The 19,806-nt window shown below is 40.4% G+C and overlaps 1 protein-coding gene across 1 annotated transcript in view; it reads left to right on the forward strand.

Moving 5' to 3' along the window:
• Nucleotides 1-16,228, forward strand: part of LOC120927325 (protein DSE2-like) — a 66,884-nt gene extending 50,656 nt beyond the window's left edge. Inside the window, exon 3 of the mRNA XM_040337914.1 lies at nt 15,503-16,228. Coding sequence (XP_040193848.1) covers nt 15,503-16,092 — 590 coding nt within the window. The 3' untranslated portion in view covers nt 16,093-16,228. The remainder of the gene's footprint in view (nt 1-15,502) is intronic.
• Nucleotides 16,229-19,806: the final 3,578 nt, after the last annotated feature.

Consider the following 19,806-nt stretch of genomic DNA (forward strand, 5'->3'; position numbering starts at 1 on the left):
ATTAGCTCCATGGAAGGTTGGTGATGAACGTTAACACCCACTTATGTATTTTTATGTAACATCTCCACCCATTGTCCTGACGTAGGACTTCAAGAATAGATGTGGTCTACACTACAACAGATGTACTGTCGTCCTATAACTGACCTTGCCCTCAAAAGATACCATGTTTAAACCTTGATTCAGAAACATTTATGACATAAAAATATTAATGAATTTAAAATCTAACAAGGTCTGTATTGTTGGAAATCAGTAGATCTAGTAACGCCTTGTTTCTAGTTGGTGCGTCTACCAACTGACCCATGAAATTGTCCTGCAAGACATTTAGGAACTGGCAAGCCTAATGCGTGGTTCCCAGTCTATGTCTGGGTAAATAAAAACCCCCATTATGATAACACTTCCCATCCTTGCTGCTAATTGTATACACTGAAGAGAGAAGTTGATTGGCTGCACGGATCAGAGGCCCCTCTTCTCTCCACTGAACACACAGGGAAAGCCAGAAAGAGATCTCGCAGTGGCAGCAGCAGCCATCTTTTTGTAGCCCGCTGCGGTCTTTGCCAAAAACTGTCCTGATTCCCTGGACAAAAGCGAAATCCCGGGATTTTTATCGGGACGGACTCCTTTATCGGGATTGTCCTGGGACATGTATTAAAAATTATTTTATTAAATAAGAATACACTTACATCCAAAAAGATGAGCTACTGTAGAGCAATGAATCATAAAATCAAGCTTGACTGCCTGCAAGGAATGGAGTCGAAGTCTCCTAGGAGGAAATAGGTTGGATTGGAGCTAGCAACACAGTGTCCATCTATGCTGACCGTTCTGCAGGTGGTCGAGCACGATTTTATGATTCATTGCCCTTGTTTATATTTTTGAATGTAAGTGCATTTTTATTTAATAAAATCATTTTTTCATGCACTATGAGCCTCTTCCATTACTTTACATATTGCCTGATGTGACATGTGGAAGCAAGGAGCCATCCAAGCCTGATTCCATGCTTTGAAGCTGGTTGTCCAATCCATCAACCTACATGGAGGATCCACACAGGTTCATGCAATCTCTTGGTCTTTCGATAAGAAGATACTCAAGCCTGATTGTCTGCTTTAAAATCTGTGTGGCTATTCACCTACACAGGGAGTATTCATACAAGCTCATATGATCTCTTGGTGGGATAATTCTTTCTGGTAAGCAGTTCACTGTATATATTCAACACAGTGGTAATATCGCCTCAATGTGGGATTAGTGGATCAATCATTTGGAAACACATATGGGAAGCTGCATTCACAGACTTGTATTTCTTATCTGTCTTTTTCATTACACCTTGTTTTTTTCTATTTATTTCTGTGAACATAATATACTGTGATTTTTTTTTTCAATTTTTAAACGCATTTAAACCCACAAATGCCGTGAGCATTTTTTAGGGACCCACTTTTGTGGTTTATTGTGGTTTTCTTTACACTTTTTCTTTCATTCATTCTTCCAAAGTGGTTTTCATCACTTATAGTGTTAATAGTTACACATATTTACAGTTTTGTTTTTGTGACAATAAATTAACAGTGCATCTTATGTTTCTTTTATTTATTATTCCTCACTATTCAAGGATTTTTGATTGCAGTGTTTTTTGATCTTTTATTTTTTTTAAGGCGAAGCATACCTTTTTTTTATTTAATAGTTATATCACTTTTGCCTTATGGCGAGGTGCTCCATAATGCAGGAAAAGGCATTGTTCCTCACCAAACTGTTCTTGAATGGTTTTTGTACTATTGTTTTATTCATGGCTGTGTTCGCAGGTAAAATTGTGTGTGCTCACTCCCTTGGCTAAGAAGCAACCCCTTACATGAATGGTCTCAGGATGCTTTACTGTTGGCATGACACAGGACTGATAGTAGCACTCCCCCATATCATCATCATCAGAAAATGCTGAAAAAAATGCACCAACTGCATGTAAATGCACATCAACTTCATGTAAACGTACATTAAAACATGCATGAAAACGTGCATGTAAAAATGTGTAGTAGACAACCCTTTTTTTGTTGTGAGATGTCCCTAGTGCTTTATGGAAGATGCCAAAAAGAAGCTAAATGTCTTTTTTTTCTCATCTGATATATTTTTTTCTGATTAGCATAATTTTGAAGAATACAATTTTTTTTAGCATTTTCTTAAATTTTTTCGTTTTCTGAGTTGTTGCACATTAATGACTACATTAAAAAGATACAGCAAATTATCTTTGCCACTTGAACACAATAAAATAATTTAAATATGTGCAATTATAGTTAAATAAATAAATAAACAAATAGTTAAAACCTATTAAACATTGTAAATAACTAAGTTATTTCCTGCAATGTTTAATTTTAAAACGATTGTAGAATGGCTGTATACAAATTTTCTTTTTTTGTTATGGTCAGTACTGAAAAATAAGATATATTTTTTGTTAAATAAAATTATATACAGTATTACATATTGTTGTTTTGTATTGCCATATATGGAAGGGGTAGCTTTTAGGTTGATGTTCACAAGTTTTCTAGCATCCCCTTTGCTCCCTTGTTGTAGTAAAACATTTATAGTTGATAGAAATCTATTTCTCAAGGTGAAATCCCACTCAGCAAGTGATCAGAATAGTGACTGTTCAGACAGCATCATACAAACTTTCCATCGGAGGGGCTCATTTATTTAGGGGTATGTGTGTATACTTATATATTTATTGTGCATGGGCAACCAAATAATATCCTAAAGCCCTGTACACACGATCGGATATCTGATGGAATCTAATCCGATGGATTTTTTCGACGGATATCCGATGAAGCTGACTTTCATCAATCTTGCCTACACATCAGTCAAAAATCCAACCGCGTCCAACGCGGTGACGTAAAACACAACGACGTGCTGAGAAAAATTAAGTTCAATGCTTCCGAGCATGCGTTGACTTCATTCTGAGCATGCATGGGTTTTTGACCGATGGACTTCCACACAGACGATCATTTTTTTCTATCGTTTTTTTTGTCCATAGGAAAATTTAAAAAAAAAAAAAGTTCTAATTTTTTTCACCGATGGAAAACAAACTGATGGGGCCCATACACGATCAGTTTGTACGATTAAAACGGTCCAAACCGATCGTGTGTACAGGGCTTAACTATGCTCCTGAGATGCACAGGTTACATAATACATGCACAGAATTGACTAACAATTGTGGTTTACTATGGAATGTATTCTACAGGGTTTAAATGGCTAAGCCATAGAAAGAAAAAAAAATAGTGATCTTCTATAATGTATTTAGGTTGTCCTATAAAAGATTACAATTTTTAAATGCACATGCCATGTACAAATAGCAATGCACACTCGGTGCAGTTTTATCAATAATTTTAACTTTAAAAAAGCAATAGTAAATCATGTTGTAGTGGTATTGTACTACCTATGCATGTGTCTTTGTATGCATGTACAGAGGTTTACATATCAGCTGATGTTTTACTTATCAATGGGAAAGCTGAATCTGGGATGATGCACACAACCACCATGGTAAAATAAATTTCATATTATAAGCCCCCATTCACATCAGATATCCTACTATCCCAGCAGAGGTCCTTTCCATCAAATCATAATTTTTCCTTCATGTCAGAGCCCCCCTCCCATCATTTTAGAGGTCCCCCCATCACATCAGATTCTGTCCCCGCCCCCATTCTTGCCTGGGCTTTTCTCTGGGTGTTCGACTTTCCCTCCACACCTTAAAAGGCATGCTGGTAGGTAAACTGGCCCTAGTATGTGTATGCATGCATGTGAGGTATGGATCTTAGATTGTAAGCTTCTTGAAGGCAGGGAATTGTATGAATGTACAATATACATTAAGCACAGTAATTTGTCAGTGCTATATAAATACCTATAATAAATAATAATAAAAAAAAAAGTTATGATACACTTCATTCCTACTGAAGCTCCTGTAACACAGAGGATCCAGTTGTGTAACTGACTGCTAGGTCATGGGGGTTGCACAAACCAGAGTGGGCATAAATGGGAAACGCTGGCAACGTGAGGAACACCCAAGGTACACAAATTGACTTAAAATACCTGTAAATCCAGGACAATTCTCCCCTCTAGCAACAGGTCACACTACCATTGATGAGGTAAGAAAGCGAATATGCAGTTACACTGAAGCTCTCACTGCACACCCATGACTGCCAGACAAATATTTCCTGTCATTGTGATCTAGGAATCCAAAGAAATATGTATGAAAATATGTATATGTATGCTTTGCTTCTGTGAGAACGTACATAACTTGGTTTTATCTATCTTTCTATCTATCTATCTATCTATCTATCTATCTATCTATCTATCTATCTATCTATCTATCTATCTATCTATCTATCTGTCGTACATAGGAAACCTAACAGTTATCCCGCGTACACATGACCATTTTTAATGGTCTAGAAAAAACAAGTTTTTTTCCACCCCGATTATTGTTAAGCCTGCCTTGCCTACATACGATCGTTTAAAAAAAATGCTCTAGCAAAGCGTGGTGACGTATAACACATACAACGGCACTATAAAGGGGTAGTTCTATTCGGATGGCGCCACCCTTGGGGCTGCTTTTCCTGATTTTGTGCTTTTCAGTCTGTTACAGCGTGATGAATGTGCTATCTCCATTACGAACGCTAGTTTTACCAGAACGAGCGCTCCTATCTCATAGTTTGCTTCTGATCATGCATGTTATTTTCACGTCGTTAAAGCCCACACATGATCATTTTTTACAACGTTAAAAAAGACAACATGAAAAACAACGTGAAAATTTAGAGCATGTTCTAAATTTTTTATGGCCATTTTTAACGTCGCAAAAAATGCTCTGGAGCCCACACACGATCGTTTTTAATGACATTAAAAAAAATAAGCCTTAAAAATGGAAGCCCACTACTTTGGAAGCACATGGGACCCTGTGTTTAGTTACTGCACACTCAGTTGGAATTCTTTACAGTTAATAGTAACTAATCCAGTGCCATATTGCAGGGCTCAGGGGTGCCGCCCCCCTATCCATGCATGAAATCCAATGTTTTTTTTTAAGCATGTGATTAGAGCTAGAGGCTCTAATAGGCTTTAAAAGGGTGGGCTCAGGGCACAGAGCACTGCACCCTGAGCCCATCCAGTTTTGTGACAATAGCGAATGAATATTCCCTTTTGTCACACTGATTCTCCTCCAAGCCAATCTGGAAGAGGGTAATGAGACCTGTTCCCCTACTGGCCAAAAGAAGAAGTGATCCTATTGGCCTAAGAGGAGGAGGGAGGAGACTCACTGCCCCCGTGATGCCGAGGAGGAGAAGCAGGGGAAGCCGCTGCCCGAAGGGAAGTGCTGCCCGCGCCATACATGGGGTAAGTGCAGGGCTGGTACCCGACTGACCGGGGGGTGGGGAGTTGTGGGTGAACCAGACTGAACGGGGAGGGGTAGCTGTGGGTGCATTGTTTGCTGCCACCCCAAAAAATATAGAACCTGTCGCCACTGAACTGACTTTATGCAATTTATGTAATTATATATCCTAAAAATATAAATATACATTATATCCTATGTTTCCAACTTTGCTTTTTTCTAGATTATCTTACAGGTATATACTGTATAGTCCTTGGTACAAATAATTTATCAGAGAACAGACAAAAGATAAAAAACGAGTTGTGGAGTCAACACCACTAACCTTGTAAGGAAAAGAGGGAAGGTGCAATTAAATTTAAATTGCCAAATATTAGAACCCACAATATTATTTTATTTAATGATCCAACTAACAATAGATGTATGCAAAATACAATTTAAAATGAACTTGGCCAAGTATTTAAAAGAAAACACATGTAAACTGGCATCCTTCTACTGAATATGAACACAAATTGTCTATAAAGAATTATATTTAACACAATAACCCCTTCAATTTTGGTATAGGAGATTAGAACTAGGGTTGAGCGAACCCGAACTATAAAGTTTTGGGTTTTTGGTACCCGGACCCGAACCCGAACAATTTACTGTAAGTTTGGGTTCGAGTTCGGGTTTGGCAATGTAATGGCGCTCTGCAGGGAAGCCAATCAACATTTGTTTAACTTGTGTGACCTAGAAGCCATCACAGCCATGCCTACTAATGGCATGGCTGTGATTGGCCAGTGCAGTATGTGACCCAGCATGTGACCCAGCCTCTATATAAGCTAGAGGCACATAGCACAGCACGTCACTCTGCTTTTGATAGGGTAGGGAAAGGCTGCTGCTGCTGCTCTGAGGGAGAGAATTAGATAGGAGTCAGACTGTCCTGCTTCAGAAATCAAATTACTCAGCGATCTACATATGTGCAAGCCACTCTGCATTAGATACTTTAGGGAAAGGTTCCTGGTTTTGCTTGTAGGGAGAGAAATATATAGGAGTCAGTCCTGCTTCAGAAATTAAATTACACCAGCACTGCATATGTTACTGTGAGATACTCTGCATTAGATACTTTAGGCAAAGGTTCCTGGTTTTGCTTGTAGGGAGAGAAATAGATAGGAGTCAGTCCTGCTTTAGAAATCAAATTACACCAGCACTGCATATGTTACTGTGAGATACTCTGCATTAGATACTTTAAGGAACGGTTCCTGGTTTTGCTTGTAGGAAGAGAAATATATAGGAGTCAGTCCTGCTTCAGAAATCAAATTACACCAGCACTGCATATGTTACTGTGAGATACTCTGCTATAGATACTTTAGGGAAAGGTTCTTGCTTTTGCTTGTAGGGAGAGAAATATATAGGAGTCAGTCCTGCTTCAGAAATCAAATTACACTAGCACTGCATATGTTACTGTGAGATACTCTGCATTAGATACTTTAGGGAAAGGTTCCTGGTTTTGCTTGTAGGGAGAGAAATAGATAGGAGTCAGTCCTGCTTCAGAAATCAAATTAGACCAGCACTGCATATGTTACTGTGAGATACACCCTTTAGATACTTTTTTTCAATTCCAGTGTTTGTAGTGTTTCCTCCATATCTGTACGTGTGAGATAAACACTGTAGATACTGGTCTTCTATTGTGCTATTCAAAAAACACCCATTTAGGGCAAAAAAATATATTTTGCAGTGTTTCCTTCAGTGTTTGCAGTGTTTCCTCAATATCTGTACGTGTGAGATAAACACTTTAGCTAGTGTTCTTCTATTGTGCTATTCAAAAAACACCCATTTAGGGCCAAAAAATATATTTTGAAGTTTTTCCTCCAGTGTTTGCAGTGTTTCCTGCATATCTGTACGTGTGAGATACACACTTTAGATACTGTTTTTCTATTGTGCTATTCAAAAAAAAATGTATTTAGGGTAAATAATTTTTTTTTTGGTGCGTTTCCTGCATATCTGTACGTGTGAGATACACCCTTTAGATACTGTTTTTCTATTGTTTTATTCCAAAAACACCCATTTAAAGTTTAAAGTTGTACTGGCAGGCAGGTGATTGTGCTAATGTAAAAACAAAAAAACTGCGCTAATAATAACACTAAAACACACACTATAGGCAGCAGCTGGCTTGCGATACACAAATGGCATAAACAAAAAACAAAAAGCCGCGCCACAAATATTACAAAATTTTTGATAAGAATCTCAGAGGATAAGGTATGTTAAAGTCCATATACATGTATCTTGCACCATGAATCGCTCTCAAATATATGTGGGAAAGTATGGCATAACTCTTGAGTGATTAGCATAGGACTTCTAGATCACTGCAGAAAAAGTCCTAAATTCCACACCACCAAGTGACATGTATGGCAATATAGGTGAACCCTCCACCGGAATAAGAGGCCGCTTACCAGAGGGCAAGCAAATCGAGCATTTGGCTATAGCCCAGCCGCGGCCTTTAACTCCTCAGGAACCCAGGATGGAAAGGGTTAACAGCAGGCACTCGATGGCAAACAGCTCCAATTCATTCGGTTAGGACATAAAAGAGAGGTGCACCATAGCGTGACTCCGTTTTACAAAAGGGTTTATTTAAAAAATTATGAGATATACTCACAAGCATACAGGTTAAAACAGCGTGTAAAACCCAAACAATGTCCTTTGATGACAAAACGCGTCTGGGAGGCTACACAGTGACGTCACCACGCAGAGGAGGAGGGCTCCTTGTATGCCGGCTGGCATTTGTTTAGGTTTTACACACTGTTTTAACCTGTATGCTTGTGAGTATATCTCATCATTTTTTAAATAAACCCTTTTGTGGCTCACATTAGTTTAGTATGGGGAACGCTTGAAGAAATCTTAGAAGGAATACCTCAACACCCAGCATTCCCAAACACCTCCTGAGTGGAGAAAGAAAGTCAAGAGGCGACTCCTGAAATGATGGTAAATATTCTCGAGCAACGACTATGATGTTGGATGTGCTAAAAGTGTACAACACTGTATTCGGCTACAAGAAGACATGCCATTTAGTGAGAGAGCCTTGGTAAAGTGAGCTGGAAGATCTGCGCAAGCAACTCACAAAATTAAAGATGGCCGGCATCACAGGAATCGCAGAGCCTTTATGCCTCACCAGGTTGGAAAAGGTTCTGCAGAGACTCCATAAAGAGGAGCTAAAGCTGTCCCTGGAGAAATGCCAGTTCTATCGAACTGTGGTCATCTACCTGAGGCATGTTTTCTCTGCAGAGGGGATAGCAAATGACCCAGAGAAATTATAGGCTTTCACTGCCTGCCTGGGCTGACCAATGTCACAGAGTCAAGATCTTTTTGTGGTTCTGCTCCTATTATCAAAGATCTGTTGAAGGGTTTGCCAGAATCACTCATCCTTTGACTGAATTATTGAAAGTGGAAGAAGAGGGGGTGCAGGGGACACCGAAATCTGCCAAGGAGCCATGAAAGTCCAAGGAGTCCAATCAACATCAATTGACTGAATAATGTGAGCAGGCCTTTAATCAGCTAAAGAAGAGCTTGACCAACACTCTGGTACTGGCCTATGTGGACCCTTCCGAACCACATCAGTTGCATGTTAAAACCAGCCAAACCAGGTTCAGCTGGGTGTTGTATAAAGAGAACTAAGGGCACTTGTGCCCCAGTTGCTTATGTCAGTAGAAGTTTTACCCTGGCTGAGTTCTTAACTCTTAATTAAACTGCAGTGGACAACTTGAACAATTATCTATATGGGGCCCACCTCATGGTCAGGACAGGCAATAATCCCCTCACTCATATCCTTACCATAGCCAAATTGGACGCCACCAGGCATCGATGGCTGGCCACCTTGTTCGGGTTTTAATTCAGTCTGATATACCACCCAGGTGTGGGTAATCAAGATATGGAAGCTTTCTCTCGAAGACCACACAAAATAATTGTTTAGGTGACTGGATCAGAGGGATTACAGGCTTTGTGCCAAGGAATGGGACATCAAGCTAATGGAGCCATGGGAGTTGAGGCCATTGGAGTAACTGCAGATGCAATACCAGAGCTTTACTGTAATCTCTATCGCAGCTAACAAAGAAAGATCTATGGCGAGATCAGCAGGAAGCTGTTGCTACCCAAAAAACATAAAGAAATAGTGCTCAAGGTGTTGCATGATGAGCCACCTAAGGCCTAAGTGCAAATTCAAGCTCATTACTGATTCAGATATTGGCCATGCATGAGGACTGAAATGGAAGGGTGCTGCCATTCATGCCTAAGCTTTATTTGGAATAAGCCCCTGTTGACCAACAAGTTCCAGCATGCTCATTTACTATGTTACCATTAGCACTGCGCTCCATTGTTTGGAAAAAAAAGGATTGTGGGAGGTATAGGTTTACTATGTACAAGTGGCACTGCTCTACATTGGGGGGGGGGTACAGGTTTCATTCATTATATTTTACAAAGAACGCAACAAAATATGTAAGGGTGCAATTAGGGCGGCTAAGATAGAATTACGAAAGACACATAGCGGAGGAGAGCAAAAATCCTAGGAAATTCTTTAAGTATATAAATAGTAAAAAGTAAGGACAGACCATATTGGCTCCATAAAGAATGAGAAAGAACATCTGATTACAAAGGATGGGGAGATGGTGAAGGTATTGCATTTATTCTACTCCTCAGTCTTCACAAGGTAATTGGGGGCTTCAGTAACCAAAACTGCAGTGTTTGTCCTCATGACACATCACAGGAAGCCCCCTCATGGCTAACAGAGGACAGGATTAGAAATAGACTTGGGAAATTTAACAGTAATAAATCACAGAGACCAGATGGCTTGCACCTGAGTTTTTACTGACAGTCTACTGACCGGAATGGTACCAGCTGATTGGAGAAAAGCCAATGTAGCACCAATATTTAAAAAAGGGCCAAAATACATCTCTTGGAATGACAGACCAGTTAGCCTAACATCAATAGTATGCAAGCTATTTGAGGGGGTGATAATGGACTATATATAAGATTTTAGTAATGAAAACAGTATCATTAGCAGTAATCAGCATGGATTTGTGAAGAATCATTCTTGACAAAACCAATCTATTAGCCTTCAATGAGGAGGTGAGCTGCCATTTAGATAAAGGAAAGTCCATAGACGTGGTGTAGCTGGACTTTGCAAAAGCATTTGACACAGGTCCCCATAAATGTTTACTGTACAAAGTAAGGTTCAGAGGGTGGTGATAAATGGGGAATACTCAGAATGGGTCAGGGGTGGGAAGTGGGGTCCCCCAGGGTTCTGTGCTGGGACCAATTCTGTTTAATTTGTTCTTAAACGACCTGGAGGATGGGGTAAACAGCTAAATCTATGTATTTGCAGACGACACTAAGCTAAGCAAGGCAAAATACCCCATACACACAAGCGGAATTTCCGCCAGCCAGAGTCTGATGTAGAGCTTTTCATCGGAAATTCCGACCATGTGTATGCTCCATCAGACTTTTGCTGTCGGGAATTTCGGTTCGTCTGTATGGAATTCTGACAGGAAAAAAAAACACGCATGCTCGGAAACAATTCAAAGCATGCTCGGAAGCATTGAACTTATTTTTCGTGCCTCGTCATAGTGTTGTACATCACCGCGTTCTTAACGTTTGAAAGTTCAGAGAACTTTTGTGTGACCGTGTGTATGCAAGCCAAGCTTGAGCGGAATTCCCTCGGCAAAACCATCCAACTTTTTTCAGATGGAAATTCCACATCTGTGTACAGGGCATAACCTCTCCGCAGGATGTGGAAACCTTGCAAGAAGATCTGAACAAATTAATGGAGTGGGCAACAACATGGCAAATGACGTTTAATGTAGAAAAATGTAAAATAATGCATTTGTGTGGCAAAAATATAAATGCAATCTACTCACCAGGGGGTGAACCTCTGGGGGAATCTAGGATGGAAAAGGACCTGGGGGTCCTAGTAGATGATAGACTCAGCAAAAGCATGCAATGCCAAGCTTCTGCTAACAAAGCAAGAAGAATATTGGCATGCATTAAAAAAGGCTATTAACTGCAGGGATAAAGTGATAATTCTCCCACTCTACAAAACTTTGGTCCGGGAGCGCAACCTAGAGTATGCTGTCCAGTTCTGGGCACCAGTCCTCAAGAAGGATGTACTGGAAATGGAGCGAGTACAAAGAAAAGCAACAAAGCTAATAAAGTGTCTGGAGGATATTAGTAATGAAGAAAGGTTGTGAGCACTGAACTTTTCCTTTCTGGAGAAGAGACGCTTGAGAGGGGATATGATGTGACCCCACAATAGGGATACAACTTTTTTGCAAAAGGGAGTTCAATAAGACACGTGGCCACTCATTAAAATTAGAAGAAAAGAAGTTTAACCTTAAACTGGGTAGAGGGTTCTTTACTGTAAGAGCGGCAAGGAATTCCCTTCTGCAGACGGCAGTTTCAGTGGGGGCATTGATAGTTTCAAAAAACTATTAGATAAGCACTTGAACGACTGCAACATACAGGGGTATATAATGTAATACTGAGCTATAATCGCAAACATAGGTTTTTCAACCTCACCTACGATGTAACTATATGTAACTATATGTAACAGGTCCTAGGCATCATTTTTAAGAGCAGAGTCCAATCCTGCATTTGTCAAGGATAACTGTGAAGGGTTATGGTGTGAAGGAACACCCAAGGCCCTATTTTTCCACACCTGTTACTTATATCCAGTCTGCTAAAGAGAAACCAGACTTTATCTAAAAAAAAATCATTAATCTTGACTTGAGTATACTATAATTTGGCTTCTTCATATTATAGCGGCCGCCGAAAAATTGCATCTAAGATCCGACGGCGTACTAAGACCTACGCCTGTCGGATCGATCCGAGATGCCGTCGTATCTTGTTTTGTAGATACAAAACAAAGATACGACGCGCAAAATTTGAAATTACGCGGAGTATCAAGAGATACACCGGCGTAATTCTATTGTGGATCTGCCCCAATGTTTTTTTGCATTGGTACATGTCCCCGGGTACCCATACCTTGTTTTTAAGGTCAATACCTTGCATATAAGCCGTAAAACGGACATTAGATAGGACTTTAAAAGGGACTTTTGATTTTTCTAATTATGGTCCCATAGGGTTCAGGATTCTGGTCAGAAACTTTTTCCTCTTTTGGCATTTTGGTGTACAACAGAACCTGGGGGCGTTCTGCCGATCACTACCCCAGAGGTGACTGGACCCATGTTTTACCATATATTCTGACCAATTTAAACTATAGCAGGGTCACCAAGAGTGAAAAAGGACACTTTGACTAAGGACAGTATAAACCCCCAAAGAATACACTGCCATCAGAACCCTAAAGTGACCCTGTTAGTTCCAAGTCTGCCTGCAGGACTTTACTTTAAATTGGTTTTCAAGAATGATTGGTGGTTAGATCTATAGAGATTGCTGTGAGACAGAATATAGGTAATTCTGCCGGGTTTTGTTGGGGCCCTTATGGTGGTGCACAGCTGGTGATGTTCGGTGGCTTCCGTCTGGTTTAAATTGAAAAGAACATACTATTTAGGAAGTGTTTCATGGAGTCAGTTGGCAGAGGAACTTAACCATAGCAGGAAATGGAACAGGTTAAAAAAAGCATTCTATGTCACTAGGTAAATCCTGGATGGATGCTATGGTAGTGTTCTTTGGTAAACTAAACAGGAAGGGCAATGGCTAGGGAGCAGGAGGAATAGGCTGTGTTGGGCTAAACTTTCAGTTCTTGTCGCATAGTATGAGCAATAACTCTCTCACCAGTCCTGCACTTCAGCCACGGATATCAATAGCAGAGGAGCTTCTGTAATGCTGGAGATGCAGAAGATGGCCAGCGAACCTGCACTGGAACACTATGGATGCAAAAGATGATTGTGACCTACATTGGATCACCATGTCCACCACTGCATGAATGGCTCAGCACTCTAGCCTGTTCTCTTTCCCAATTATGCCACCAAGAGCAGAGTCTCCCTGAGCATTTCATAAAGAAAGTCACCACTCCTTCCTCAGGTCCATGCCTGCCGAGGACTGCTGCTAATTTGAAAAAATTCAATAAAAATACTAACGAAAAAGGGGAAACCCCAGCATTGCAGTAAGACAAACTGTGGTTGACAATATAAAAAAAGGGGGTAGGGGAACAATACCAATAATAGAAAAACTGAAAAAAAAAAATATTAAATGTGGCGCTTGGTGCACTCTAAACTGTGTACAATTGTGGATTGCCGCTGACACAAATTGAAAAAAATCTAATAATATATATATATATATATTAATAAAAAAGCATCGCAGTAAGAAAAACGAAGGCTGACAGTTTTAAAAAGGGGTCAGGGAAACAACGAAAACAATAATAATAAGAAGAAAAGATGCAGAGAAAAAAAAAAGAATTGGGGGCTGCTGAAAACACAAATTGAAAAACTAAAAAAAGTAATAATAAAAATGGAATAATGCCTGCGTAGCAGTAAGACAAAATGTGGCTGACAATTAAAAAAAAAAAAAAAAGCAGGGGAACAACTACAATAATTTAAAAAAAAAGACGCAGAAAAAAAAAATGGAATGTGGTGCTGGGTGCAATATATATATGTGTACAATTGGGGACTGCCCCTGACACAAATTGAAAAACTAAAAAGAATATATTAATAAAAAATTGGAAACACAAGTGTCGCAGTAAAACAAACTGCGGCTGACAATTTAAAAAAAAGGGAGCAGGGGAACACAAAAAACAAAGGACGCAGCAATAAGAAAAAAAAAGTTTGTGTACAGCACTATATACAGCACTAAATGTGTTAAACACTGCACTACACTGACACTATATACTCACACTACACTGACACTACACTAACACTACACTGACTCTCACACTAACTAGCTTGCTAAATATTTATTCTCACTGAGCCCTGCTCTATCTCTAACTTCACACTGCAAAAGGTTCCGTGGGTAAGAACCTTCTATAGTGTGAGGTGAGACTATGAGCACTGAGCCATGATTTGACAGTCATTGTGACGTTGTCCACTCAGGGCTATTAGAATCTGTGCCCTGATTGGGCAAAACCTTGCACTTGACCAGCGCTCAGGTGCATTGCTTCAGCCAATCAGAGCTGTTACAATGCACTGTGCTGCAGGGGCTCTTGGGGGCCTTTACACATAGTAAAAAAGTCTAAATAGGTAGATAAAAACCATATATATATATATATAAATATATATATATATATATATATATATATAAAAAAAAAAAAAAACATCATTAATTTTAAGGCACATTCAAGTGCATCATATTTTACCAGGAATGAGATCTACAAAAACATACAGTACAGAGATAAAGGAAAAAAGTATTTAGAAAAAAAAACAGTAAGGTCCCTTTCACACTGGGGCAGTATGTGCGGTGGCGGTACAGTGCCGCTATTTTTAGCGGCGCTATACTGCCGGAATTGCCGCGGAATTGCAGCGGTATTCGGCCGCCAGTGGTGCAGCCGAAAAAGGGTTAATTCAGCCGGCAATGCTGAGGCACATTGCCGGCGGTATTACCGCGGTGTCCCATTGTTTTCAATGGGAAGGAGTGTTGAAGGAGCGATATACACACCGCTCCTCTCACTGCTACAAAGATGCTGCTTGCACTAGATTTTTTTTTCTCCCGCCATCGCATCGCCTCAGTGTGAAAGCCCTCAGGCTTTCACATTGAGAATGCTGGGGCAGGAGTATTTTAGGCGTTATTTATTCGCTATTTTTAGCACTAAAACACCTGAAATACGCCTCAGTGTGAAAGGGGCCTAACTGTTTATGATACACAGGGCCATAGCAAGGGAAATGTCAGTTAGGTCTTAGATCTACTTAAAGAGAAACTTCACTAACTATTTTATTTTAGTCAGCAGCTTTATTTTGTTATTTAGCAGCAGTTATTTCAAGTACTTACTATCCAATGGAGTCCAACATTGCCCTCTCGCTGTTTTTCTGTTCATCCACTTTAACTACAGTATGGCATCTGTATCACATGATCGCTGTTTTTAATGGTGATTAGTTGCCATGGCAAACATAGGTGGGCTCCTACTAAAGAGTTATAGATAACAATGCTGTTTGCTACATCTACATTTTCAAGAATCTAAGATATTTTCTTTTTTCTATTGATAATGTATATAGTTTGGGATATTTATTCTTTAATTTTCTCCAACAGACTCGGCACTGGCAATAACCACAACTTCAAATTTAGAGGGTGCAAACAGCACTGAGACACAGTGCACTAATATATCTTCCCTAACGCTTGTAACACCATCAGTACACAGCTATCCGGAAGAGAACATAACCGTCTCAACAGTTCGAAGCAGAAGCCTATTAGGTGTCCAAATCATTACAGAGGTAATAAACAACGTAGAGGTGAAAAGTCTGATAATAAATAAAACCTCAGTTGTCAATATTGAGACGAAGACCATCACCCCAAGTAAAATCTACATAAAAACGACAAACTCCATCTCACCTACTACAATACGAGTTTTTATCGAAAGTGGACAATCTGAAACATTAAATAATGAGACAAACCCCGCTGTCACCACTACTGAAACTACAACTCCGAACCCAGGAAATGTAACAGCTAACTCTTACTGCAGTAAGCCAGCCCAAACCAACACCACAACTGAGAGCTCGACAATTGCTGGAGACACCTGCTCCAAAATCACCTCTGCTTCCTCCTCCACCACCATTACCACAACTGAGGAGGTCATTGTGCTGGGTCCAGATGGCTCTTCCCAGACCTGCACGTACTACTAAGTCTGTGTGCCAAAACCAATCTTATTGCTACTTGTAACACAAGCAGATAGGACTAAAATAGGCTATTATTTTCTTCTGTACTAACAGGTTTGCTAACTAAATAAAATTCCTCAATAAATCTTTTTACTACTCACTATACTAAACATGTTATTTCCATAGATGTTGAGTTACATATTACATGGCTACATTAGATTTAATTCATGCAGTTGATATGGTGAGTTTATTGCTGAATACATAAAAAAATGTACAGAAAAATACCCTATTGGTAAGCCGCTAACACTGCAAATAGACAAATAGCAAAAAAACTTGAATACAAAAAAGTGTAGCGCTAATTAAGTTAGGTTGGCATAAAACTTCAAATTACAAATATGACAATAAAAGTGAAGTGAAAATGTCCACATAAATACATAAATATATAAATAAATGTCCATATGTGAAAAACACGAATAGTGTAAAGATAAAAATCTGACTATAGAATAGTCCAGCAATAATATTGGTGAATTCCAAAGCCTGGTGATAACTTCAAAGAGGTGCTAGAGTTGAAGGAGCATAGAAATGAATTAACATGAAGAGAAACTGTACCCCAGATGATGTCCTTGGGACGAAACGTGTTGGGACGACCCCACTGTTGCTACTACTTTGCACAAAGCGCTTGTACATCCATCTAAATGTAAGTGTTCTTGCTACATTACATTTTCAACATTCAACACAGAGTTATGCTATGTGGATGTTTTTTTCTTCCTAATCTATGGTACACAACCTTCCATACACATCCGGGATTTTTTTTGTACCATCATGTGAGACCATTGGGTAACCAGCTATCTTTGTCTGTGGTATACTCCATTCCTCTGCCGTTTGGTCACTCTTGCTTCAGCCATTGGAGACACATACAGGATTGCCCAGGTTCCACCATGGTTTTACCACATAAAGCTTTGTTTGACTCATCTAAACGTAGGTTCTCCTGGGTTCAAACTCTCTGGTAAGCCCCTTAGCTATCGGTGGTGGTTTATCTTCACGTTAATTCATTTTTACGCTCCTTCAACTCTAGCACCTCTTTGAAGTTATCACCAGGCTTTGGAATTTACCAATGTTATTGCTGGACTATTCTATAGTCAGATTTGTATCTTTACCCTATTCGTGTTTTTCACATATGGACATTTATTTATATATTCATGTCGACATTTTCACTTCACTTTTATTGTCATATTTGTAATTTGAAGTTTTATGCCAACCTAACTTAATTAGCGCTACACTTTTTTGTTTTCACATATTGCTGAATACATAAAAAAAAAAAACAAGCAGCGGAAAGTGTTTTGGATTTGGATATGTAATGAAATGTCTGCCATTGACATCTATTGTTTTCTAGCTGAAATTTTATTTTTTCTTTGTGTGGCTTTCATGTTCTATGTTATTTCTCTTGCTGGGAACAAATAAAGGGTCACTCTTGCATAACAGGTGCACTTTGTTCATTGAAAGAGCTAAATGTGTTGTCATGCTTCAACTGAACTGGTTTAACTAAAAAAAATGGGGCTTAGCGTATTTACACTTTTGCAGCAAAATTGGGATAACAGCAATTATAGTTTTGTTACATGTCTCCATCTACATAGCATAACTTAAAGAATCAAATTAAAATTGCAACTCATGTTTTTTTGGATGCTCTATTCTTGGCCACACAGCATCAAAAAATCCTACTGGTTATCTTTGTTTACAAGCAGGCTGGGTAGCAGTGTTTGCAATAGTTAATCCTGTCTGTGGTGAGCAGGTAGATCTTCATTATCAATTTCAACTGGATTTGAACTGTCTTAACAAAGAGTTAAAGTTTTAGCTAAGTTTCTTGCACTGTATGTCAGTGAGGACAGATGTAGCGGTACCCCCCATAGGGGCTGCAGAAAGTAGTAGTTTCACCTGTCACCCTGCCCAACCTGGCATTCACTTACAGACACTCCAAGAAAATGAGCAGTCCATCAGCTTTGTTTTTGTTATTTTATTGAGGGATTAAACTTGGATGGGGTAAGGGAATTATGGGATGTCCAGAATCAATAGCAGAAATCTATATGATGAACAATTGGAACCTCTATTTACATCTTCTAGAGCTCCAGCCTCCTACAGCACAACGCTTATTTGTATACTGTTTCTCTCTCTCCTGTATAATACTTGGTTCCTGGCACAGCTAACACATGGTAGACCCAACTCTAATCCAGTTAGGCCTGAGAAATCGCCATTTTCTGGCAGGGACCACAGGCCCCTCTGGTGTAGCAACAAATGGTAAAAGAAAGTCTTTTAGTGCTAGCTGTATTAAGGTGAACTACTGATCCCAGTCAGTTCTGTGCAGAATCTGATAGCCCTCCTGGCTGCAGCCACGTGACTTCGATGCCCGTAACAGTACAGTCTCCCCCGCTGACTCTAAATCCACTCCTGGCATGCCTCTCCCAGCTCTCTTGACTGTGCCTGTCACTCACCGGCACCTGGTGGATCCCTTCTGAAGACTTGCCCGGCAGTGTTCCTGGCTGTCCTCTCCTGCTCCTGTTCAGGACACCCCTTGGGTTTTGTGGGTTTCCTTCACAGCTCCGAGCCCCTTGCCCAAGGTCACCCCTCCCACACTGGGGAGCTCCCTGCAAGGCCTACAGCTAGGCCTGAATAAATTTACCTGTGCTAAATCTAAATCTAGCACCTACCTAAAGTAGAGGGTGCTACGCAGACGTAGGACAGGCTTGTAGCCAGCCATGACTACTTTTGAGAAATATATAATACAGGCAGTCCCTGAGTTAAGAACAACCGAGTTACAAGCGACTCCTACTTACAAATGGCCTCAAATGCCAGCCACTTGTGCTCCATGCTGGTCCTGGATACCTCCGAGCACCTCTGGACACATCCCACACTGCACTACTACATGTACTACATGGCCAGAAGGGCTCCAGATAACATAACAAGCACCCAGAACATCCCACATCCATGCACAGGTTACACTTACAAATGCAGTGTTGCGAACAAATTCCACTTACGAACAAACCTACAGTCTTTATTGTGTTCGTAACTCGAGGACTGCCTGTAGGTGAGAAATAATGAAAAAATTTAAAATATTTGGATATGTTGTGTGAATGGGAACACATAACAATCATATAGTAGGGTTTTCAAAAATGTGACTGCAAAAGTAGAAATGCAATAGGGCTTCTATATCTGGTTAATTGCCAACTCACCATCAACCAGGTGTGGCTTTTTTGGTCATTCAAAACAAAAAAAGGACCCAAAAAGCAAGAAGTTCAAGTGTCCCCGGCTAGAGCAGCGCATCCCGTGCTGCCTGTGTGCTCCGAGCCGTGCACAGTGGGCGCCCTGTGATTGGCTCATGTTCGAGCGGAGGACACGAGGGTCTGTGATTGGCCGAGTGGACCAGGTCACATGTGGAGGCGGAGCTGGACTGAGTCTGTGGGTGATCGCGACCACCCGGAGTCCTGCATCCCAGCCTGGCATTTCTACTCGCTGTGTGTCTCCAGTCCTCACTGAGGTCTATTTCTCATCTGCCCCCTCACCCCCTCTGTCAGGCCGCTGCTCTCTGCAAGCCACCCCTCTCTGTCAGATACCCCCCTGTCAGCCACCCACCCATGCTCAGCTGCCCCCCCTCTGTCAGCTACCCACCTCTGTCAGCCACCCCCCTCTATCAGCAACCCCCTTTCCTCTGTCAGCTGCCCCCCTGTCAGCCACCCTTTCTCTCTCAGC

The sequence above is a fragment of the Rana temporaria genome, chromosome 2, assembly GCF_905171775.1.
Source record: "Rana temporaria chromosome 2, aRanTem1.1, whole genome shotgun sequence".
Classification (NCBI taxonomy): Eukaryota; Metazoa; Chordata; class Amphibia; order Anura; family Ranidae; genus Rana; species Rana temporaria.